This window comes from Littorina saxatilis, linkage group LG9 (assembly GCF_037325665.1).
Source record: "Littorina saxatilis isolate snail1 linkage group LG9, US_GU_Lsax_2.0, whole genome shotgun sequence".
NCBI classification, from domain to species: Eukaryota; Metazoa; Mollusca; class Gastropoda; order Littorinimorpha; family Littorinidae; genus Littorina; species Littorina saxatilis.
In genome coordinates, this window is record NC_090253.1 from 14,191,020 (window position 1) to 14,215,587 (window position 24,568).

Consider the following 24,568-nt stretch of genomic DNA (forward strand, 5'->3'; position numbering starts at 1 on the left):
TTCAGAGTTATCTTTCTTCTTCTTGCCCTGGACAGCACTTGATCTCTTTCTTCTTCTTGCCCGGCGGGACAGCACTTGATCGACGTTCTATTCACTGTTTCAATGTGGTACAAGATTGCAGAACTTTGTTGATTGAGAAAAAACCCTGCTTTTACTGCTGTGAGAACGAAGTGCAACTGTTTCAACATGGACCCATACGGATATCTTGCGGTATGTTATACTGATTTCAATGCTTACACTGAAAGTTTGATACCTGAACTTGCAGCTAGAGGGAGGACGTCAGCCGGCTTCGTTTATCCCACACAAACTTAATACTGACTATTCCCCTCCCGTACAAACTGCTGCTGGTCGAACTTTGGAACAGCTAAAGTTCAAGATTACCTGGGTGGAACATGTATTGCCCCCTTGGATTTTAATTTGTGATGAAAATTAAGATAAAAAAGATCATAACTGTACTGCTTGAAATTGGCGGGGAAACATTCAGTCTAAAGTTAATTTTGGCTGACGCCTGGCTGACGTCCTCCCCATATAGCTGCATGTCTGATACATCAAATGATGCACGATAATTTGGACACGCCAGTAAATATACAGCCTATACTCATGTGACATTGCTCGGTGCGTTTTTGGATAAATCGAATTTGGGTGATAGGCTTAGTCACATACATGTCACATGAGTATTGGGTGCTGTATTTACTGGCGTGTTAATTGGGGAAGAAACATATTATATATATCCCCCTCCTCTCACTACCCATCAAAAGGGAGTGTGGGTTATGTTTTATCATTGTAAATTGTTAATTCATAGCTCAGAATCCACTACAATTTAAGCCTCCAATTTTGCAGAACCTACTCTTGTAGGCATAACAAGTCATTTTAGATACCTTTGAAGTTTTGGAATGATCTGTACAGATGTGTTTTATTTACATGGGTTTTAGAAGGAAGAAATCGGCACAGCGATGTTTTCGAAGAGAGCAAGGCAACTCTGTCGATACTACTTATGCATTTGCTCGTCATTTTTGTTGATCAAATCACCAAATTAATTAATTATGCTTGAATTTGGAGCTCAATCCCTCAATTGATTTCATGATAAATTCTCTTTGGTTTGATTAAAAGGACTTACATACATGTATCAAGAATAAGTCAATACTGCCACTGGATTGTGAGCTATGAATTTGAATTACAACGCCTAAGTTCAATATTACGGAAGTCTGATCCTAGTTCTTGTAACACTGATTCACACATGTACAAAGTTCCCTGAAAACAGAGTATGCATGCATCAATCTTTTTGAGATTCACATTTGTTGTCCAGGCAAAATGAATGTATACATACTAACATAGTGATGTACAAACTATACAACATGCACAGAGAAAACAGCGAGTTACTGAGTTATAGAAGTATTTTTTCTTTATTCTTTATAATAAATAAAACAAGAGGCGAAGCCTTCAAGGCTCACGTAAGAAATCGACAAACAGTAACACAAACTCAATCACTTCGTCACACATACACACACACACACACACACACACACACACACACACACACACAGTAAGCGGCATAGGTGACACTGTGCAAGAAAGCGAGACACTAGATCTAGATCTGAATGGCCGATTTCGAAGAAAAAACTAGTCTCGGCCCGCTCATAATAACAATGACCGAGACTTTCAGTAATTCCTTCGCGTGACGTCTAACCCTCTTACGTCATGTGATGTCTTCAAATGTTGTGACGTCTTCAAATGTTAAAGTTTCTACCACAGACATACATACATACATACACACGCACGCACGCACGCACGCACAGACAGACAAAAGTTAGCATCGCATAGGCTACACTTACGTGAGCCAAAAAGCATACTTGAAACGAAGTTACAGTTAGACTGATACATGCACAGGCGAATCGCTTAATGAGTTAATCTGACTAGTATCCTCATTGCATTTCTATCTTGTGTACCGTCTAACTTTGAATTTCCGGTATTTGCAATTGCACTGATTGAAAACAAAATTGGCACTGGCTGATTGATACATGACATTCTACTTTTACTTTTAGTCTCAAACTCAAAGTCAGAGTTCATTAAGAAAGAGAATTGTTCCTCGAATATATATGGTTAAGAAATACACATGTTTGATGTATGTAAAAATTGTAATTGACATGAATACTACAGACTGTTTCCTGGCTTGAATCTTCGACTGGTCACTGTTGACTAGTTTCTGGACGAGGATTTGTACTTCTGTAGAAATAAATGATCTATCTATAAAGGGTATAAAGCCACCCTCCGGTGTGTGGTTTACGCACGCTAAGTAGCAATTATGCAAGAGATCTGTAAGTTTCAATGAAATGTTGTTGAATGCTATTGTGAAGGTGTCCCATAAGGCTTTTAGTGAAAGATGTCATCGTTCTGTAAACATCTTCAGGGCCTAGCATTGTATTTGTAAGCCGTTCGGCTTACTTTACGCCGAAATAACATCTCCAGTACGCGGAACTCGATTTGGTGTACGCCGAAATGCAAAAACCTGTTATTACCAAACGGTAAACCCAAACAGTCCCAGCTTTCGTTTTGTGCGCCGTTCGGTTCAATTCTCAATCGGTTTGACAGTTTGCTTGAGCACGAACTTCCTCTGGCATCGCACGAGCTTGCTTTGTGCCGGTGTTTTGTGGCTCTAGACTTGAAATAATGTCTCGAAGCGACATTGTTGAACGTGGTCAGCCATTCAGTGACAAAGAATCCAGGTATCCTGGAAGTGGGAAGTGCGCTTTCAGGCCAAATGACACAAGATTGTCAGTTTTCTTTCTGTGTTTTGCTTGTTGGTGAAGGCATAATTTAGTTGCTCAATCTTCTTTGGGGGTTGTCATTTTAGGTAAAAAATCGCAAAAAAATCTTCAAATTTTCTATTTTCAGAGTTTTTTTTTCTATTTCACCACTATTTATATTTCTTCTTTTTTTTCCCCCACCAGGGGCCAGACCCCCGCCTTTGTAAGCTGAACTCACTTTTTCCAATGCTAGGCCCTGCATCTTGTGAGCAGTGATGGCGCTAGTACTTTTTTCAAACCAGTACGCAAACTTTCATGATGCAAACTGTCCAGAAAAAAACGGTAGGCAGGTCACGGGAACCAGTAAGAATCCAACTCAGAGTACTGTTTGGCGGGGCTGTAGCTCAGTCGGTAGCGCGCTGGATTTGTATCCAGTTGGCCGCTGTCAGCGTGAGTTCGTCCCCACGTTCGGCGAGAGATTTATTTCTCAGTCAACTTTGTGTGCAGACTCTCCTCGGTGTCCGAACACCCCCCGTGTGTACACGCAAGCACAAGACCAAGTGCGCACGAAAAAGATCCTGTAATCCATGTCAGAGTTCGGTGGGTTATGGAAACACGAAAATACCCAGCATGCTTCCTCCGAAAACGGCGTATGGCTGCCTAAATGGCGGGGTAAAAAACGGTCATACACGTAAAATTCCACTCGTGCAAAACATACGAGTGTACGTGGGAGTTTCAGCCCACGAACGCAGAAGAAGAAGAAAGAAGAGTACTGTTTATAATGTTTTACCAGCAAAAAAACCCGGTAGGCGGTAGTTCTAAAAATCAACCGGTAGGTCATACCGGCAGCCAATTTTGTTCCGGTATTTTCTCGTTTCAACTGGTAAAATACCGGTAACGCCAATACTATGTGAGGCGGAGTGGGTCTTTAATGAAGGCAATCACCACATCTGTTTTGACAGGATGAGGGATCGGTGGACCTGAAAGAAGGCATCGACCTGCAGGACCTGAGGGATCCCAACAAAGGGGCCGACTTTGAGATTGACATAAGCAGCGTCAAACCAGGTTAGCGTTGTGTGTGTTAGGCAAAATAAAAAAAATAGTCTGTTTACGGTATCCCGACCGACCCTATTTTTTCGCGCGACCCTAGACTTTTTGGGGGCATTTGGGGGAAGAAAAAAAGTCTTTGTTTTTTTGCAAAATAACTTAAAAATATGGTTTTTGGGAGAGAAAAAAAATTTATAAAAATCCCGACCTACCAACCCTATTTTTTTTGCCTATGTTACCGTAAACAGACTATTTTTGTTTTGGCCTTATATATAATATAAATTCCTTCTGTTCCTGACTCACAGCTCATTAATCAAAGGCATTCCAATGGATATATCATCATACGTTTCAAGATCTCGTCCATGTTAAAGGTTAAACATGAAATCTTAATGAAAATGTGGTAAAACTAAGTACATTTTAACGGACTTCATTAGCTTGAAACCAGGTATGTGCTGAATCCCTTGGATTCATGACTCGCTCAGTCGCTGCTGATGGATAAATGTCATTCAAGTGGACATCATCATAGATTACATGATCTCCTCCATACCAAGGCTGAAAATTAAATGAAAATCTGCTTAAACCAAAAGTTGGGAAGAAAATCAAAATGGGTAATTAACTAATTTCAATGGACTTCAGCAGCTTGAAAGTGAAACAAGGTAAGCGCTGAATTCCTTAGATTCCTGACTCGCAGCTCATGGATAAATCATTAAATGTCATCCGAGTAACGTATATTTCAACATCTCATCCATTCTAATTTAAAGGCTTAAGCTGAAAATTAAATGATAACCTGGTAAAACCAAAAGTTTGGAGGAAAACAAAAATGAGTATCCTGTATAAATTCCTTGGATTCCTGACTGGCAATATCTCATGGATAAAAGTCATTCAAGTGGATAGTCATAAATTTCAAGACCTCATTAATTTTGTATTCTGAATCTGAAAATTGGATAATAATCTGGTACGTGTAAAACCAAAAGTTTGGAGGAAAATGAAAAGGTGCTGAATTCTTTGGATTCCTGACTCGCAGCTTGTTGATAAATGTCTTTAAGTGGATAAGTCTGACACAAGCAACAAATACTTCCCCGGGGAGGAGGTGTACCATAATCTCCTGAAAGTGGACCCCGAGGTGGGGGATACGTGCGATCGCGAGGGACTGGAGACGTTTGAGGTACTGGAGCGCCGCATGGAGGACGTGACGGAGAACAAGGACGGCGGTGTCTTGAAGATGGTGCTGGAGGCTGGCACCGGCTCCGTGGCACCGCAAGGTGCTCTGGTCAGAGGTGAGTCGTATGTGGTGTTCTACGTTCTCGGACCTTCTTTATACCCCATAAGTGGGGGGAGGGGGTGTTAGGTTCACTTTATCTGTCTGTTAGTTAACTCTTTTTTGTTGTTGATTGGCATCACAAATAAGTGTAAGCGTCGTATGCAGGACCAGTGTTCTAATAGAGAGTAAAAGTCTTTCAAGAACGAGACCACCTCAGAAAACACAAAACAGAACAAACAAGAAACAACAACAAAACAGCCAACAGAAGAAAACTAAGATATTAAAAACAAAACGACATCAACAACAAATGTTGAAATGAATACACTTTCAACAAGAAAAAAACAAAACAATACACTTTCAACAAGAAAAAAACAAAACAACCCAAGGAGGTAAAAACAAACGTGAATAAAGAAAACAACGGCTGTTGGTAAGCTGGACTAGCAATACATCATTTCATGATCTGTCACGGCAAGGTTGTGTCAACCGCAACACGGTGGCCTAGTGGTAAGGTGTCCGCCCAGTGAGCGGGAGGTCGTGGGTTCGAACCCCGGCCGGGTCATACCTAAGACTTTAAAATTGGCAATCTAGTGGCTGCTCCGCCTGGCGTCTGGCATTATGGGGTTAGTGCTAGGACTGGTTGATCCGGTGTCAGAATAATGTGACTGGGTGAGACATGAAGCCTGTGCTGCGACTTCTGTCTTGTGTGTGGCGCACGTTAAATGTCAAAGCAGCACCGCCCTGATATCACCCTTCGTGGTGGACTGGGCGTTAAGCAAACAAACAAACAAACAAAGGTTGTGTCAGTGTATTCAGAAAAACTGTGGCTTAAAACATGAATAAAAACAGCAATATTCCAATGTAGCTCATGTGAAATTCACTGTCTCACCGTGTGAACTGAATCTCAAGTGTTTTCTTTCAGTATGATGCAATACAATAGAATAATACTTTTATAGCTCAAAAGAGAAATTACATTGTGGCTGAATAAACATACAATAACATCAATACAAACAACAATCACACACACACACACACACACACACACACACACACACACACACACACACACACACACACACACACACACTTCCATGGGGCCAATTCTGAAGTGTGCCATCAAAATGTGAGACTTTCATTTGATTGTTCAGTCTGGGACCTGTGATTTTGCTGTTCTTTTCAGTGCACTACAATGCCTACAAAGAACTGGATGACGAACCGTTCGACTCCACAAGGCTACGACATGAAATTGAAAAGTTCCGCCTGGGCATAGGTTTGTTGCCTTGCTAGTTGTGTATTGTCTTGATTCCTATACCTTGATTTGAGTCTGTGTCCACATTAAAATGTTCTTTTTAAGATTTTGTTTTTATTTCAGTGTTTTGAAGAGGATTTGTATGATCGTATTTGATAATTCAGTGGAAAATTGAAGGAAAAAATTCGGAGCATTGGTCCAATTCCTGGAAGAAATGTATTTCACTTCTCAGACGTAATTTACAATTTTAACTTTTTACCCAAATGCGACTCGTGTAGTGATGTACACATACTGATCAAAAGAGGGATTAAATGTTATCTTGACTTTTCCCGGGTAAACGTAAAATCCCTGATAGAACATTAATGCTCAGTATTAATTTACTGTTTTCCCAAGGTATTGCACTAAATTTTCCCAAGCTCTTTTTGTTGTTGTCACCAGATGGCACTGTGGCAGGACTTCACGTTGCTGTGGCGACCATGAAGAAGGGAGAGCGCTCTCGCTTCATCTTCAAGCCGAACTATTACTACGGGGAGCTTGGCTGCCCTCCACGCATCCCGCCCAACTGCGCAGGTTGTTGATTGCTCTCTTGTCAAGGTTTTGTCTTAAGCGGGGCTCACACACAGGCGGAGCAAGCGGAGCAGGCTGCTCCGATCCTGCTCCGCTCTCCACCTGCCCTCTCACACACAAACTCCGGTTCCGGAGCAGGCTGCTCCGATCCTGCTCCGGTAGGGGATTCCCCTATGATATGACGTAGTTTCTCCACTCGCGCTGTCTGATGAAAAATATTTTTACACGTGGATAAGCAGTGGCGGGAAAAAACACCGTGATGTTTACCAAAGGAGACAAAAGTCTTGTCTTTTATCGCAATTACTGAACATATTTCTAAATGGACTCTGTATAAGTCAGTGTGTGTGCGTGTGTGCGTTTTACTTTTAGAGCTTTTCAGACACAAACTATGTGAGTGTGGGGGTCGGGTGAAGAGAGAGGTGGACTAACAACTGTCAACGGTTGGGACATGTTTTAAGTTTTGGTTCTTTTTTGTTTTATCGAGTTATATCCGAAGCTTCAAAGATGTTCAATGTGTATAGTTACACGAGCTTCCATGGAATCCATTCTTTTCTTTTAGATCTACTCTTGCAGACGGTTAGACTGTTGCTTTATGTTACGCGCAATATGGCTTTGATTTAGATTTAGTTTTTTTTATTTTGTGTGTGGTTTGATTTAGCTTCATTCTACTCAGAAGAAATGTTTTAAACATGATTAACAAAATATTACTTTATGGATGTTTGCAAATAGAGACGTACGTGTGTCAACAGCGCAACAAGTTTCTAAAGAGGACGATATAGAACGCTCAATCAAGGGCGGATCAATTCACTTTGGAGGGGGGGGTTACAAAACGACTGCGAAGATACAAGTTGACGGCGCCGAAGGCGCCTAAGTCTCTAGGGGGGTCCGGGGGCATGCCCCCCCGGAAATTTTTTTAATCCAAAGAAGCAAAATAGAGCTATCTGGTGCATCCTGAGCCAATAAATTACCTCTTTTTTGGGGGGGTGGGGGGGTTACGTAACCCGTGTAACCCCCCCCCCCCCAGATCCGCCCTTGCCTCATGGCCGGACCGTATCAGGTTGGGGGGGCCCCCAATTGTGTTTGGGGTTCATTAGTTGAGGGCGCTAGGGAGGTCTGGACGTTTTGAAATGTAGATGAGAATATGTGGAATCTAGCTGGCGCGTTCTCCGAATATTTGTCATGATTTCTATTTCATTTTCACCCTTGGAGGAGATACATGTTCAGGCCGGGGGGGGGGGGGGGGGTGACAGGAACCCCCCCCCCCCCTCCCGGATCCGTCCTTGACGCTAGACAAAAAAGTATCTGTGCTGTAGCTTTTTTTATGTTTTATCTTACCCTCATTTTTGAATGTTGTTTTCACACACACACACACACACACACACACACACACACACACACACACACACACACACACACACACACACACACACACACACACACTTTTGATCCCATTCCATGTACTGCGAAGACTTTATTCAGGGTTTTAGCTAGTACTTAAACATCCAATTTCAAAGCACAAGTCTGAGCTGAGAAGAGATATGCGTAAATGTGTAAAATAATGGTGATTTGTGATCAAAACACTTCACAGGGAAGTCTTATGTATGTGTCTTCCATCGCCCTGGCAACATCAGAACTCCACACCAGCCTGCAAAAGTATAAACATAAAGGGTGACCTGGAAAAGCTGTTATGTAAAATAAGATCATCTCTGCCCTTAGACACATACACCAACAAAAACAAAAATTTGATTTTGTTTTTATTTAATTAAGAAACAAATTTAAGATAATTTTATTCCAGCTGAACAGAACTGCTTTCAAAATAAGGACTGGGCCTCTAACGGTATGTTACTCCTCATATTACAGACACCACATGTTTGTCTAGGTATATATGGGTAAAATAAGACCATCTTTAACATGGGCACATACTTCTGACTTATTTCAGTGAAGAGTGGAGGATGTGTGATTCATTACCTAACAGACACTGGTGTTAACATGTGAAATTCATTAAGCCAAAGATTCCCACTATGCACAGAACACTACCAGGCTATCATACTTTTGGTATGCGTTCCGGTAGAAGGTTACCCTCATTTTGTTTAGTTAGAGAGATCTATGATAGCTGACATTTTGGTTCAAACGTCATGGAATGTATCTTTAAGCTCTTATAAGGAAAGTTTGTCTTGTCACAAACCATGCAAATCACATTCCTACCTCCCAATGTAAGACTTTCTTTAATCTGAGTATCTTCCATTTAATAGTACGGCAATTAAACAAGAAAAGTCACACTCTGCATAGCGACACAACTCGATGCAAGTCTTCTTCTTCTTCTTCGTTCGTGGGCTGAAACTCCCACGTACACTCGTGTTTTTTACACAAGTGGAATTTTACGTGTATGACCGGTTTTTACCCCGCCATTTAGGCAGCCATACGCCGTTTTCGGAGGAAACTCGATGCAAGTCACACATTGCATAATAACTCTCTGCAATTTAACCTCACAATCTGAATGGAGATAAATACCCTGACATTTAGTGTTAAAATTTTGTTTGCATGAAAAAAACACCTGTACCGTAAACTACCTTGTATTCGCCAATCCCCCGTATGCACTAATTTTGCTCAAAAGTAGGGGCTCGTGAAAAATCGTGGTATTTGATCACTGGTTATGAGAATGATAGTAGGATTTGTTAATGTGCAAAACATGTCTATACCCTCATGTTTCTCACTATGTGATACACTCGTTCGTGTGTGTGCAAGTGCTTCGCCCGAATGGAACATGGACACCTAAACAAAGCAATACCTGTGTGTCATAGTTTTAGAACAAATGCTCATATGACATATCGCAAATGAAAATTATGACTGAAGATCTGCTTTGCATATCTAGCGTTACGAGCAGCAGCCCTTGTGTCGGGACAAAAGTCATAAACTTGCACAATGAAACATTATAACTGCATTCAGTTCCGTTTTCCTGATCAAAGAGGGGGGAGGGGGGAAATGTAGGCTATGTGTCAAACACAGCAACGTTTTATTAGAAAATAAAAAAATAAAAACCCACACAGGTCAGTTTACTTGATCTCTTTAAATCCCCCAAGGTCGACCTCGTAAACCTTCGATGAGTCTCTCAAATATTTGTCCACTTTTGACATGGCTATCCAAAGACTACAGTGGCAAATGTATGAACTCAGCAGTATGTCTGCATTGCAGCCTCTTGTCATTATTCACTCGGCCAATATCTCTGTATTTTGTGAAGAGGATTAAAAACAAAATAAGCTGTCGGGTGTTTTTTTTTTACACCTTTGGATGTGGGGGTGGGTGATTACAAGGTTTGCTCGATACTGGGCGTTTACAAGGAAGTTGACTGTAATTGTATATTTGAATTCATCAGTTTGTTCAGCTCTATGTGTTTAAAAGTTTACCTTCATCATTTTGACATTCTCGTACTCAAGTCACACCTCAGACAATGTAGTAGACTCCATTGATAGGCGATGTGGTGCATGGGAGAACTGCAATCTGAAGAAAAGATTAAGAAAGAATACACAGAGGAAGAATAGTCACAACAACATTAGCATTACATGATTTTACTCAAAGAACATTTAATCATAAAATAAAGATCAGTGTCATGTCAGTGATCTAATGAGTTTGGGGAGATGGAAAGGGTGGGGGCTGTAGAAGGGTAGTTCGGGAACTGATGGAAGTACGGGTGGGGATAAGCTGGCTATGTACACAGTTTGAAACTAATCAGCATGGTCATCTATAGATGTAGTGACTGGTGCAATATTTAACGAATTTAAAAGGACGACTCTGAAATGTATCATGTGAACCAACTTCTCAATAAACTAAATGAAGACCAGTTTAAAAAGTTACCTGTTTCATGTGTTGGAATACTTTTGGTCCCATCACATCTCTGATGTACACTCCATAGACGCACTGTAGTAATAAAAAAACCTGTTTAAGGAGAAAAAAGATTATGCAGGGAGGAAGAACAGTAAGAACAACAGAATCAGCAGGAACATTCACTAATCTTACTCCACATAACACATAACACTGAATCTCAGTGAAGAGTTAGTGATCCAAATATTTTAATGAAACAGAGAGACACAGAGAGATTGAGAAGGAGACAACAGCTATGTGCATGTGCGTGTGTGTTTGTGTGTGTGTGTGTGCATGTGTGTGAGGGGAAATTTAGTCATTGAAAACTAAACACTTTCTACTCTTCAATATCAACAGTCATGGACATAAGATTAAGAGCCACTGGGAAAGTTGGACATGAACATGTTATGTTGCAGGTGAGGAGGGGGGGGGGGGGGGGGGGGGGGGGCTGGAGGGTCTTTGTTGTTTGTAGATTATAACTTAGCACAAATTCCTGTTTTGTAACACTGTAATGTATAAGCAGAAATGACTGTGGAATAACTTTCTTCTGTTATATCAGTATGATTATTTGCAAAGTTACCCGGATCATTGTGGCATCCTCTTGATCCAACACGTCTGAGACTTTAGTAGACGTGCCTGTAGAGGGAAGGGAAGGGGGTGGAGGGTGGGCATAGAGAGTGTCGGTGTAATATGAAGGAGGGAGGGAGAACCATTGGTAAATACAACTCTTATGATATCAACAGTTCTGAAACTATTTGAGCACGAGTTCCCCATTACCACACAAAGGTGCAGATAGCAACAGATGTTACACCGAGAGTGGGGGGGGGGGGGACTTTTAGAGGGTTAGTTGTTGGACTGTAGTATCTGAATAGCAGTGCTATGGGGTGAGGGTGGTGCTGGGGCGGAGTATGTATCGTATGTAACTTGAATTGGATATTAAATAAGCATGATCACTCAGACTAGAGCTAAAAACGGTGTTAATCTTCACAGACATTACATAATATGAATTCACAAGCATGTACCTTTTGTTTTGCCCTTGAGTTTGGTAGAAGGCAATATTGAGTGTCGAACACAAGTTGCATTGATCACTGACACTGCGTCACACTGCGGTCAATCTCCTCTGATCTGCAGATTGCACCTGCACAAACCCAAACAATGTTATGATCGCAAAAAGCCTGCATGCATAGCCAATGGATCTAAGAACACAAACACTCGATGGATCTAATTAGAGAGTCTGCAAACGAGTCATTTTACGTTGGAAATTCAATGACAATCTGTCAGTCAATGAAGCAGATAGATCTGTCCCTGCGATTGTTTTTGCAAGCAGATAAATGTTTGAACTTCACTTATCCCCTTATCATTCAACAAATTGATATCTTGCATGATGAATTTTGTGCCGAGGAGCTGAACAAACAATCAAAATCAAGCAAGTGGTACATTCAGAAGACAAACTTCAGTCGCAAAAACAAACTGACGAGAAAAAACCTAGCTTAATTACTGCTGTATTGATTTCGGCCAAACCAACGCATTTGCATACCGAAGTCAATCCTCCTTTGATTCCAATCATTGTACATGATCTTAATGCAAAAACACTGATATACGAAAACGAGCTGATCGAAATGGGTAACATCGCACCTGCATTGACTGTACTGCGAAAGCGAAGGTCGTCTGCGACTGGAGGTTTCGAAGTTGAACAGCAGCGTTTCTTCACACTCAGCTGTTGGCTTCCTCGGAAAAGTGAAAAGCGTGACTTGAAATCTAGCGGAAACCACATTCTATTTTTCCGTTTCGGCATTCTTGTGTAAAATCCATGAAAAAGTTCTTTAAAAAAAGGCGGCCGTCGTTATTTGGGATGCCACCTAGTGTCACAATACTATTTCCGGAGAAAGTGATGAGTGCGCTGATTGGCTGCACCGCTGCACCGGAGCCAAAAAATAGAAACGTGTCCTATTCCTTGCTCCGCACCGCACACACAACTTTCTCCACTCCTGCAACGGAAGTAGCGTCATCTCTCCGCCTGGTGCAGCCTGCTCCGCTCTTGCTCCGCTTGCACCGCCTGTGTGTGAGCCCCGCTTTAGGCTGAGAATAATAATTCAATCGTTCCAATTTCTTGACTGACCCCTTTTGTTTTTTACGGACCCTAGAACTCACCCTTTCACACACCAAAAAATAACAAAACAATGAAAAAGGACAAAACTCGATTCTTCAGACTTTAAAAGGAAAGTTACTTTTTTCTGACTTCCAGGGGACACAGCTTGCACGATTACCAGCCAACAAAAAGTATCGTGTGCCTACCCGGTAGTGTAAATAGGAAAACAAAAGTTGATCAAAATAGTTGCTGACCTTTATTTTTGGAGCCTTGTCGTCAGAAACAAACGACGTATATTTTGGAGCCTAATTGTCTCGTACAACCCCAGCGCCGCAGTTTGGCCACAATATATTTCAGCAGTGATGACTCACACTTGATTTCCTTGCCAAAGGAAAGAATAACTCTTTAGCTATGATTTAGAGAAAAAAGTCTTCAAGGTCGCTGGTTCAATAGATATTATTATTATTATTATTATTGTGATCATTTTTATGCGCCTAATCTAGATATAGCCCTAGGCGCTTACATATTAATTTCTGCCGTTTGAAATGGAATTTTTTACAGACAGACAGACAAACAGACATTTTTTACACACAATATATAACGCATTCACATCGGCCAGTAAAGCTCAGTAGCCTATTAGGCGAGCATTCACCTTTCACGGCCTTTATTCCAAGTCACACGGGTATTTGGTGGACATTTTTATCTATGTCTATACAATTTTGCCAGGAAAGACCCCTTTGTCAATCGTGGGATCTTTAACGTGCACACCCCAATGTAGTGTACACGAAGGGACCTCGGTTTTTCGTCTCATCCGAAAGACTAGCACTTGAACCCACCACCTAGGTTAGGAAAGGGGGGAGAAAATTGCGGCCTGACCCAGGGTCGAACACGCAACCTCTCGCTTCCGAGCGCAAGTGCGTTACCACTCGGCCACCCAGTCCATACGGCCACCCAGATATAAGCTCCTGAAGATCGAAATTAAGAATGTGTGGGACTGGTAGTTCAGCAGTCCCTGTAAATATACTAGACTGATATGACTTTTGTTATGTGTGAATTAGTATACCTTTGTGTATGCATGTGTGTACAAGGGAACGCCCCTTTTAAGACCGAAAAAAAAATCTGTCTCAGACAATCAAGTCTTAAGAAGGAAGGAGTCTTCTTCTTCTTCTTCTTCTGCGTTCGTGGGCTGAAACTCCCACGTACACTCGTGTTTTTTGCACGAGTGGAATTTTACGTGTATGACCGTTTTTTACCCCGCCATTTAGGCAGCCATATGCCGTTTTCGGAGGAAGCATGCTGGGTATTTTCGTGTTTCTATAACCCACCGAACTCGGACATGGATTACAGGATCTTTTTCGTGCGCACTTGGTCTTGTGCTTGCGTGTACACACGGGGGTGTTCGGACACCGAGGAGAGAGTCTGCACACAAAGTTGACTCAGAAATAAATCTCTCGCCGAACGTGGGGACGCACTCACGCTGGCAGCGGCCAACTGGATACAAATCCAGCGCGCTACCAACTGAGCTACATCCCCGCCGGAGGGAGTCTTAAAATGGGGGTAAATTTACTGGGATTATGAACAGAAAACGGGGTCTTATAAGGAAGCGAGTCTAATCGGATCTAATCTAGTCTTTCTAATGAGACGAAAAACCGAGGTCCCTTTGTGTACACTACATTGGGGTGTGCACATTAAAAGATCCCATGATTGACAAAAGGGTCTTTCCTGGCAAAATTGTATAGGCATAGATAAAAATGTTCACCAAAATACCCGTTTGACTTGGAATAATAGGCGTGAAAAGTAGGATATGCGCCGAAATGGCTGCGATCTGCTGGCCGATGTGAATGCGTGATGTATTGTGTAAAGAAATTCCATCTCACACGGCATAAATAAATCCCTGCGCCTTGAATATGTGCGCGATATAAATTGCATAACATAAAAATAAGAAAATAAATAAATCCCTGCGCTTAGAACTGTACCAACGGAATATGCGCGATATAAGCCTCATATTGATTGATTGATTAATAATCGGATCATGTCTTATAAGGGAGTTTCTACTGTATATGTATTTATACCATCTCTGAAGTCCTCTAGCTTCCCTGTTGATAAACTGTTGCTTCTGTCTGTGTGTCTGCTAGTGCTGTTTGACATTGAGCTGGTGAGCTTTGTGGAACGTGAAGGGGTCGACGACTACTACCAGATGACAGAGGTGAGTTGACGTTCATTGTGACTGGCGTGAACGCCTGGAGGTAAGGACGTCTTGTCTTCATGCTTGAAGGTTCAAGGTTTGAATCCCGGCTCAACCTGCTGGGTTAAGGTTGGAGATTTTTTTCGATCTCCCAGGTCAAATTATGTGCAGACTGGCTTGTGCCTTATAATAATAATAATAAGGGTATTTATAGGGCGCAAATCCTAAAATAGTTCTAAGCGCCTTACAATCTTAGATATAATCATCTTAAAAACAGCAACAACACACAACGTAAGCGCCTTAAATCAATCTTAAGTATATTAATCCACCTTCGTGTTTACACACAAGGCTAGTTAAATATCCACTTTAAAGATTGTGTAATCTAGGTCAGAATTCTTATAGAATAATTGTCTGCCTACAATGGCCGCCGAAAAAACCCACAGGCCATACACGTATGCCACTCGGGCGTAAAAGCGAGTGCACATGGGAGAGGAAGTCCACTCAAACAAAAGAAGAAGAAGCTTTAGTTCAGTTTGACTTTGATGAAGGACATTTACGGGTCCACTATACAAATGATTGTTATTCATCAGTTTAGACATGCTTCATATTTCATCTTATGTTTTGTCTTGTTAGAAATGTCTTGGTACAAATGTCTGATGTCTGTTCTTTGCAGGGGGAAAGGAAGGGAGTGACCTTTGCTTTTGTGTGCAAGGTTTCCAAGGCGGAAAGAGAGGTAAGAAAAAAGATCCTCCCGCTCTCCACAGCACATAAAATTATACGCATGATTATATGTACGCACGCTCACACACACACACACACACACACACGCACACGCACACAAACACAAACAAACAAACAAACAAACAAACAAACAAACAAACAAACAAACAAACAAACAAACACACACACACACACACACACACACACACACACACACACACACACACAGACACACACACAAACACATTGATAGGTATATATTTAACAAAACCTTTTTAATTCGAAAAGATCATGTGCAAATCATCATACTACAAAGTATTGCAAAAATGTTCTTGAGATGACCCCAGAATTCTTGAAGGTACACATGTATCTCCCTTCCTGTTCAAACAATCTTATACACCATCTCACTTCTCTTTACATGGAATTCCTAAATTTTCCCACTTGGATACATGGCCCAAATCAACAGACTGTTTGCTTTTTTTTTTTTTTTTTAATTTCTTTTGGGCTGAATTAATTCGCGGATTCATACAGGTGTCGCCAAGACAATAAATTCGGAAAAAAAGAATAAGAAAAAATACCCTGCTTTCCACGGAAATTAGTCAGACTGCAGATTGTTTGGTGTGTGTTCAAGTCCAATTTCCTATCCAAGAACCCAACAGGTCTTTGATGATTTAATTCTGATATGGTTTACATGGGACGTTATATGTATTTGTATGAAGCCATCAGCATTCCTTTATCTTCTGGAGACTTTCTTTCTTTCTTTATTTGGTGTTTAACGTCGTTTTCAACCACGAAGGTTATTTCGCGACGAGTTCTGGAGACTGGTTTGAAAGACAAGCTGTTATATTCATGATTTTATAACTGTACTTGTTTGTTTGTTTGTTTTTCTTTCAGGAAGGTAATCAGCTCTTCAACACAAACATGATCCAGAGAGCTTTGGCTAAATACAAAAGGGTAAGTATTGTTTGGCTAGATACAACTAAGAGGGTAACTGCAATGAGGTCTAGGTACGACATGGTAAGTACATTGTGGCTTCTCTAACAAAGCAACCAGTCAAAGTAAGATTATATCTGTGCATGGCTCTCCCTTTTTTTGCATCGTTAGGTGGGAAGTTTGGGGGGAAGTTGGTTGAGTATCACTTTCTGTTTTTTATTATAATTGTTGTTAAAATGTTGTTATCATGTAGGCAAGGCAGCAGAGATCAGGTGATGGGGGAAAGTTGGTTGGAGATCACTTTCTGTCTATTTTTTTTTGTTTTTGATCATACAGCTGTCAGTTCTAATAACTTTGACTGGTCGCGCAGGCAGCGAAGATCCTGGACGACTACCACCTGAAGACGGACGAGGAGGAGGCGGAGCAGAAGAAGCTGCTGGTCAAGGTCTACTCCAACATCGCCCTGTGCTGTCTCCGGCTCAAGCAGAACGGCACCTGCATCACCTGGTGCCACAAGGTCATTGAACTTGACCCCAGCAATGTCAAGGCCTACTTCCGCAAAGGACAGGTGAGGGGGATTTGAGCGACGTACGCACTGCCGGGTTTACTGGCATGAGATTTTGCGGTGCGGATATCCGGCATTTAAAAGTTTCTCTTGACATCCTAAGATTTGAGGGTTTTGCATCTTTTTCTTTTTTTTAACATTTTTTTTTAATTTTTTAATTTTTTTTTTAGGGGGGTGGGGGGGTGGGGGAGTAGGGGAGGTGAAGGAAGGCAAGCTTTCAGGCTTTTGATTATCAGAGTTATCCCTGACAGCTTTCTTGGGGACAGAAGAGAGAGTTGGGTGAGGACCAGACTGTTCACGTCCATACCCACCCCCCCCAAAAAAAAGGGAGCTGCTGCCAGGTTTTGAAAGATTCCAGAAGCTGACCAGACTCCAGCTGCATGATAAATTGTTGTGTAGTCTGATTATTTCTTTTCTTTTTTCACACAGGCTTTGCACTCGATGTCAGAGTTTGAAAACGCCAGGACCATGTACAGGAAAGCACAGAGGCTCAACGAGTTCAGCCAGGAGATCATAGAAGCTTTATCCAAACTGGAACAGTGAGTGGGAATTTTTTTCAACCAAGCGCATCATTGAGGAGTATGTGTTTAGTCAGATAAAATGCATTTTTCCGTTCACAAAATATCCTCATGCTTTATTTATTTCTTTAAATTAAATTTTTAATTTGTTTAAAAATATTGTAGACCCTCTGTAGAGTTTTACAGTTTTACCCCCTTATTTACAAACACAGCTCCATGACCATGTCAAAGAATCACGGTGTGGTATGTTTAAAGGAAACATCAGTTGATCCCCTGGGTTGTAGAGACAAAACACAGCAACTACCAACCTCTCTTCTGGTGGCCTTGTATGATACCCAGGGTTGTAGAGACAAAACACAGCAACTACCAACCTCTCTTCTGGTGGTCTTGTATGATCCCCAGGGTTGTAGAGACAAAACACAGCAACTACCAACCTCTCTTCTGGTGGTCTTGTATGATCCCCTGGGTTGTAGAGACAAAACACAGCAACTACCAACCTCTCTTCTGGTGGTCTTGTATGATCCCCTGGGTTGTAGAGACAAAACACAGCAACTACCAACCTCTCTTCTGGTGGCCTTGTATGATCCCCTGGGTTGTAGAGACAAAACACAGCAACTACCAACCTCTCTATTGGTGAGACGACCAGAAAAATGAGCGTGTTACCTTGATTTGCCATCCAATGTTTCAGAGACATAAAGAAGTTTAGAATCCAGTCAGAAGACTACAGAAGGATGTGTCAACGTATGGTGTCACTGTCTGCTTCAGATGACAGCAGAACAGGTCTGTTGCATGAACATCTTTTATCGAACACATCCCCCCCCCCCCCCCCCCCCTCTATTTTAATTTATCTTTCAGGGTCCATGTTGACCAGTAACTTCGCCATATTTTATTAATAAATATGCCAAAATATCAGAAATGAAATCAGCCCTTTTCTTTCAGTATCTTGTTTTATTCGACGCTCTGTTCATAGTCAGTAAGTTTATGTTTGTTTTAGGCCAAAAGAAAATAGGTCTGTTTACGGTAACCCGACCGACCCTAGTTTTTAGGCCCGACCCTAATCTTTTTTTTGGATCGTCTGAAAAAAACCAAAACCGCATCCAAAATAGAGCTGTTTGCGCTCAAACAGCAGACGACAGAAGGGAGGTAAGCTCAAAGTACTGTTTATAGTTATGTTGGGCAAAAACAGGGAGTGATGAGAAGAAATGAACTGTGAAACATCATAGAGAGGGGAGAAAAAAAAAAGAAAAAAAAAATGAAGAAAAAAAAAGCCGACCTACCGACCCTATTTTTTCACCCTATGTTACCGTAAACAGACCTTTTTTTTTTTTTGGCCTTAAATCTCCATCTCTGTTAAGACCTACATTCTTCAGATTTGTGGATGTCTTAAAGATATAGGTACCGCTGTACTGCTCTGAATAATTACTAGTATGACCACTGTCTTTCTTTTTCTTTTAACTCATTGTCTCCCAGGTACGGATTTATCCGTACCCACTCATTACTCTATCTGACCAGGTACGGATATATCCGCTCAGACTGTTAGCTTCAGTCGCTTCCTGTAATGTCCATCTAACGCTTGCATTCCAACGTGTTGATACACAGTTACTACACAGTTTCTACAATTCTGAGTAACCTGTTGCAGCACAGCTGGTCTCGGCTAAAAACAACTTGGTCAACATAGGTGGGGTAGAAAGTGTTAAGGCGTCACAGAGATTCTGTTCAAATTTATTCATTCATTTATTTGTTTATTTCCAGCACCAGACAACAGGGAAAGCCAGAGAGAATCGAGTGACCCAGAAGAAGAATGTTCCGCTCGGTTTCGGGAAACGGTGATTGAAAAACTGGAGTAAGTTTATGATTGACATGTTTATTTTGAATGCTGAAAGCAATAGACAAGATTATGAGCGAAACAGTCGCACAAAGCGATAGCAAAACGTAATTAATCTGTCAGCTGTACCTCTCTTTTATTATTTTTAGGAATTAGATCATCCGCTATTAGGGGTATATCAGGAAATTTGAAAGAAAGAGACTAGATCTGGCATCCCCAGATTGCCCAAGATTTGCAGGATTTTTTTCAAACGTTTTCAATGAATCGTGCTTTCAAGCTTTTCTTAGCCTTTTTTTCTCCATTTTCTCAATCTAATGCCTGCCTTTGAAAGAAAGAGACTAGATCTGGCATCCCCAGATTGCCCAAGATTTGCAGGATTTTTTTCAAACGTTTTCAATGAATCATGCTTTCAAGCTTTTCTTAGCTTTTTTTTTTCTCATTTTCTCAATCTAATGCCTACCTTCAGATGTCACCGTGGATATGCTAAGCAAATAGACTCAATCAGGGTGCAAACAGATACTTAAAGGGCAGCTGTCGGGTTGCCTGGTCTCAAAAATGCGCGGAGTCGCGTGCAAAAACGCGTTTAAGAGTTTTCCGAGTTGATTCAACTTAAGACTGTTGATTTGGTCCAGAAGAAGACACTTTCATCATTAGTTTGAAACCATTAAAATGCGTGAAACTTTCTGCTAGTTCTCACAATCCGCAAAAGAACGAAGCAGTTGGCAGGCCGAAACGACTCAAAATCCGCGACCGACAACTCTGTCAGCACAAGAAAGACGCCGCAGCGTTAGACTGCTGTGACGTCACTCGAGGAAGCCGATAAGGCCGCTGTGAAGTTTACAGTACAATGTAGACTACAGCTGGACATCTGTAATGCTGTACGCGTGATTGATTCTTGCACAAAGTAAAGTATTAGGATGGTGTTATCTTCTCAAGACCCACGTTCCCATTTTCTCTTCTTTGATCTGACCGACTGCAACCTTTACAAGTCATTTCTAAAGTGGTTCACATGCTGTTGCTACTCCTCCAGTCCACCCGGTTAAACCATAAAGTTGCTCAACCACAGACCCTCGTGTCCCTTGTCAGCAGACACTGTACACTTATGAAGAAGGTCCGCTTGAGGTGTCACACCAATTACCGTGTACGTGTGAGGTACTGAATTCAAGACAAAAGCCAACTCTGTCGGTGGGAAAATCTAGGAAAGAGATGATGATAATACATCTTCAGTTACTCACTCAAGTAGATAGACGAGATAAGATAAAGGGAAGAGAGACGGAGACAAAGATGAAACAGTGGATCTAGTGTGGAAAATGGGGGAGGGGGGTTCGGCCGCAAAAAATCAAAGATGAATTTGTCAAACTGTGTTTGTGATGGTTATCGTGCGTGTGTGTGTGTGTGTGTGTGTGTGTATATGTGTGATAACACGTGTGTGTGTGTCTGTGTGTGAGTGTGTTTGTGTGTGTGTGTTTGTGTGATAACACGTATGTGTGTGTGTGTCTGTGTATATGTGTGATAACACGTGTGTGTGTGTGTGACGGTGTGTGTGTGACGGTGTGTGTGTGTGTGTGTTTGTGTGTGTGTGTTTGTGTTCCTCGACGCGTGACAATATCTGCCAATAAGTTGAACAAAAACAGGGTTCAAGTGGAACAAAAGCAGGAGGGGGACGGAAGACATGTTATGAACTCCGTTTTTTACTGCGAAATTTTGGCCTGGGAGAAGTCACCCCATCCTAAGTTTCTCTTCACCTACCCGTGAAGTATGCTTGAGGGCTTGACTAGACAACCCGATTGCGCCCATTACACGGCATAAAGAGAGCACCGTTCAACCCGGCCGATTCCGCGGCTGACGTCATGCGTCCAAGGGAAGTAATTTTCGAGCGGGCTGCATTGACTCGGCCAAGAATGCAAACTTTCTTCGATTAAAGACATTGTAGCATGTCTAAAGTCTTCGGACTTGTGTTATCAAGCTGTCAAAATCACCAAGTAACTTTTAAGTATAGTTTCAGTTACATGATAACTCATTCTAAGGAACAGATTTTGAGAGCCACAACCCGACAGCTGCCCTTTAAAATGTTTAAAAGGATGAAATCAAATAGCTCAATTCATTTGAGTGTATTCAGCTTTTTCTGGCCTTTCAGTTTTGTAAATGAAACAAGGTAAAGTTTTTTCTAATTTAACTTTGATTTTTGAGGAGCTGAAGAGTATGACAGTAAATATTTGTGGAGATGTTTTGGTATAGATTTGTCAGGCTCACTGACAGTTTGATGGGTTGTTTTTTCAGGAAATTTAAAAGCGATGCTGAAATAACAGAAATGCCGTTCCCTGAGCAGCCTCGTACTTTGCCAGAGATCGAGTGCATTGTGGAGGTAGCGGGTATCTTGGGTTTGAACATACAGCGACACGGAGCGGTAAGTCCCTGTTTGTGGGTCACAGTGTGTGTGTGTGTGTGTGTGTGTGTGTGTGTGTGTGTGTGTGTGTGTGTGACTGTGTGTGTGTATGTGTGTGACTCAGTGTTGTGTGTGTGACTGTGTGTGTGTGTGTGTGTGTGTGTATGTGTGTGACTCAGTGTTGTGTGTGTGACTGTGTGAGTGTATGTTCAAGTGGGTGTGTGTGTGTGTGTGTGTGACTGTGTGTGTGTTGACTGTGTGTATGTGTGTTCAAGTGTGTATGTGTGTGACTCAGGGTTGTGTGTGTGTGTGTGATTGTGTGTGTGCTTAATAATGTGTCTCTTTAAGAAAATAAGGAGAAAAATACAACAAAGACACTGAACATTGATGATGAAAGCCTTGAATTCTCTGGGTTTTTTTGTCCCCAGGGCAACGCATCCCGTATGGTGGTTGTGAAGTCAAAGCAACAGCTGCAGTTCTAGTGATGTGACAGTCTTCAGTCTGCCTCTGTTCATCACTGTCTTGTGTGTGTGTGTGAGTGAGTGCGTACGCGTGTGTGTGTGTATATGTGTGTGTGTGTGTGTGTGTGTGTGTGTGTGTGTGTGTGAATGAGTGAGTGAGTGCTTGAGTGCGTACGCGTGTGTGTGTGTGGTCAGTGTCCTTCTTTGGACAAGAAATCTCAGGTTTTCATTGCTGCTGTGTATGTATGTGGCATATTCTAACACTAGGAGTACCGGGTTACCGTGGTTGCAATCAGATCAGGCAATCTTGTAGACGGACAAGACAGACACACAAAGTGACTACTGAACATAAAATGAGTATTACTTTTTTGTTTTTATGTTTTTGTTTTTTGCAAGAAGCAGCAGAAAATACAATTTTTTTCTGTAAATACGAAAACAACATTCTTGGTGTCTTTGATTACTTTTTGTAGTTGTTCATTTTTCATTTTGTGTTAATTGACATTCACTCAGACATCATTGTGTTTGGTTTCTTATCACCAATAAGTCATCGGTGCTGAGAGATGACGTAGAGAATTAGCTCTTTTGAATGTGTGATTTTTGTATCCTTTTTGTATCGTTTTCGCCCATGCAAAAGTTCATCCAACTCAAATTTTGTAGATATGGCTGGGAATTTGGTTTATCAGAAAAAGTGTCCTTCTTCTTCGTTCATGGGCTTAGACTCCCACGTTCACTCATGTTTTTAGCACGAGTGGATTTTTACGTGTATGACCGTTTTTACCCCACCGATTTTGGGGGAGGCATGCTGGGTATTTTTGTGCTTTTATAACCCATCGAACTCTGACATGGATTACAGGATCTTTTTTGTGCGCATTTGATCTTGTGCTTGCGTGTGCACACGAAGGGGGTTAATTCACTAGCAGGTCTGCACATAAGTTGACCTGGGAGATCGGAAAAATCTCCACTCTTAACCAACCAGGCGGCAGCGACCGGGATTCGAACTCACGACCTCCCAATTAGAAGGCCGACGTCTTACCACCACGCCTCTGCGCCCGTCGAGAAAAAGTGTCAATGATGTTCTTGTTGACATTTTAGACTCTTGTGCCTTTTTTTAATTTTTAAAAGTTTTCCCAGAGAGATTTGTCCAGTTAAAAAAAAGAGAAATAAAAAAAAAAGATTGTTTATGGATATTAATGAAAATTACTATCAAAGTGGAAAAAACACAGTGTTTTTGTCCAAGATCTTCTTCTTCTTCTTCTTGTCGATCACTCAGATGGAAACGCCGGTTCTCTGCGCAAATGTTGCCGTGCGCTGTAGGTCGTCCAGACTGCCATAGAGCTTCCCTTGCACCGTGGTCGCCTCCGCCCAGATCTGGCTCCTGAGGCCATCGTGTAGTGGGCAAGTCTGCAGCAGGTGTTCCGTTGTCATGCTGCCTGTTTGACAAGGGCACTGGTCTGACTGGCCAATTCTGAACTTGGTGAAAAGATGGTGGTTCATTCGGTTGTGGCCTGTCCGCAGCCTGAATATGAGGACCTGCTCAGACCTTGTGAGCAGGTGAAAGGCATCGTTTTTGTTGTAGTGTGGGTGACACTGTCCAAGATAATTATCTCTTCTTGTACATTGTATGAGGTGAAAAAGAGATGTAAACACATGTAGTTTTTTTGTACTATTTTCTTCTTGTATTAAAAAACCCCGAAGATATTAATATGCATTTCAATTTGTGTTTTTATATCTTTTTTGCATTTTTTTGTGTTACTTTGGACTCTTCGTTTACTTCGAATTCTTTGTCAGTGAATCTTTAAATTGCTCACTCTCTCTTATCTCTCTCTCTCATTCCTGAACACACACACACACACACACACACACACACACACACACACACACACACACACAGAGACACACATACACTTTCTGTGCAGCTGATAACAAGACATAGACACTTTTTGCTGAGACTGTATTATGAATGCCAGCAAAACTTGCACAAAAAAAAAAAAGAAAGAAAGACCAGACGGTCTGTATTCAACTGTCTTTCTTGTAATAATACACAGATTCCTTTGGTTCACACGCTTCAGTAACATACATACAATGATTTCTTTCCTGAATACATTTCACAGCTTACACAGTGCACAACGAGAATCACAAAACATTCAACATTCAACATTTTTT

General features: G+C 41.6%; 1 protein-coding gene and 1 long non-coding RNA gene across 3 annotated transcripts; one reads left to right on the forward strand and one right to left on the reverse strand.

The window, feature by feature from the left end:
* LOC138975367 (inactive peptidyl-prolyl cis-trans isomerase FKBP6-like) lies at positions 1–24,107 on the forward strand. The gene is made up of 14 exons (XM_070348028.1): positions 1–210; positions 3,707–3,809; positions 4,838–5,068; positions 6,230–6,319; positions 6,737–6,868; positions 14,948–15,018; positions 15,671–15,730; positions 16,612–16,671; positions 17,021–17,218; positions 17,645–17,754; positions 18,422–18,513; positions 19,486–19,576; positions 21,839–21,965; positions 22,373–24,107. The coding sequence occupies exons 1-14, from the start codon at positions 187–189 to the stop codon at positions 22,424–22,426; spliced, it is 1,443 nt and encodes a 480-aa protein (XP_070204129.1). The 5' UTR covers positions 1–186; the 3' UTR covers positions 22,427–24,107.
* Positions 8,306–12,791, reverse strand: LOC138975373 (uncharacterized). 2 transcript variants are annotated; one of them, XR_011458631.1, is made up of 5 exons: positions 12,359–12,791; positions 11,746–11,861; positions 10,718–10,780; positions 10,270–10,363; positions 8,306–8,510 (listed from the first exon to the last, which is right to left on the reverse strand). It is a non-coding gene; the product is annotated as an uncharacterized lncRNA (long non-coding RNA). The 2 variants fall into 2 exon arrangements; XR_011458630.1 differs by having other exon boundaries at positions 11,746–11,848; positions 12,359–12,789.
* Positions 24,108–24,568: the final 461 nt, after the last annotated feature.

Coding starts and splice junctions, on each gene's coding strand:
- LOC138975367 (XM_070348028.1), top strand. CDS start 187: ATGGACCCATACGGATATCTTGCG. Junction 6,869..14,947: donor CATCCCGCCCAACTGCGCAG/GTTGTTGATTGC, acceptor TGTGTCTGCTAG/TGCTGTTTGACATTGAGCTG. Junction 21,966..22,372: donor ACATACAGCGACACGGAGCG/GTAAGTCCCTGT, acceptor TTTTGTCCCCAG/GGCAACGCATCCCGTATGGT.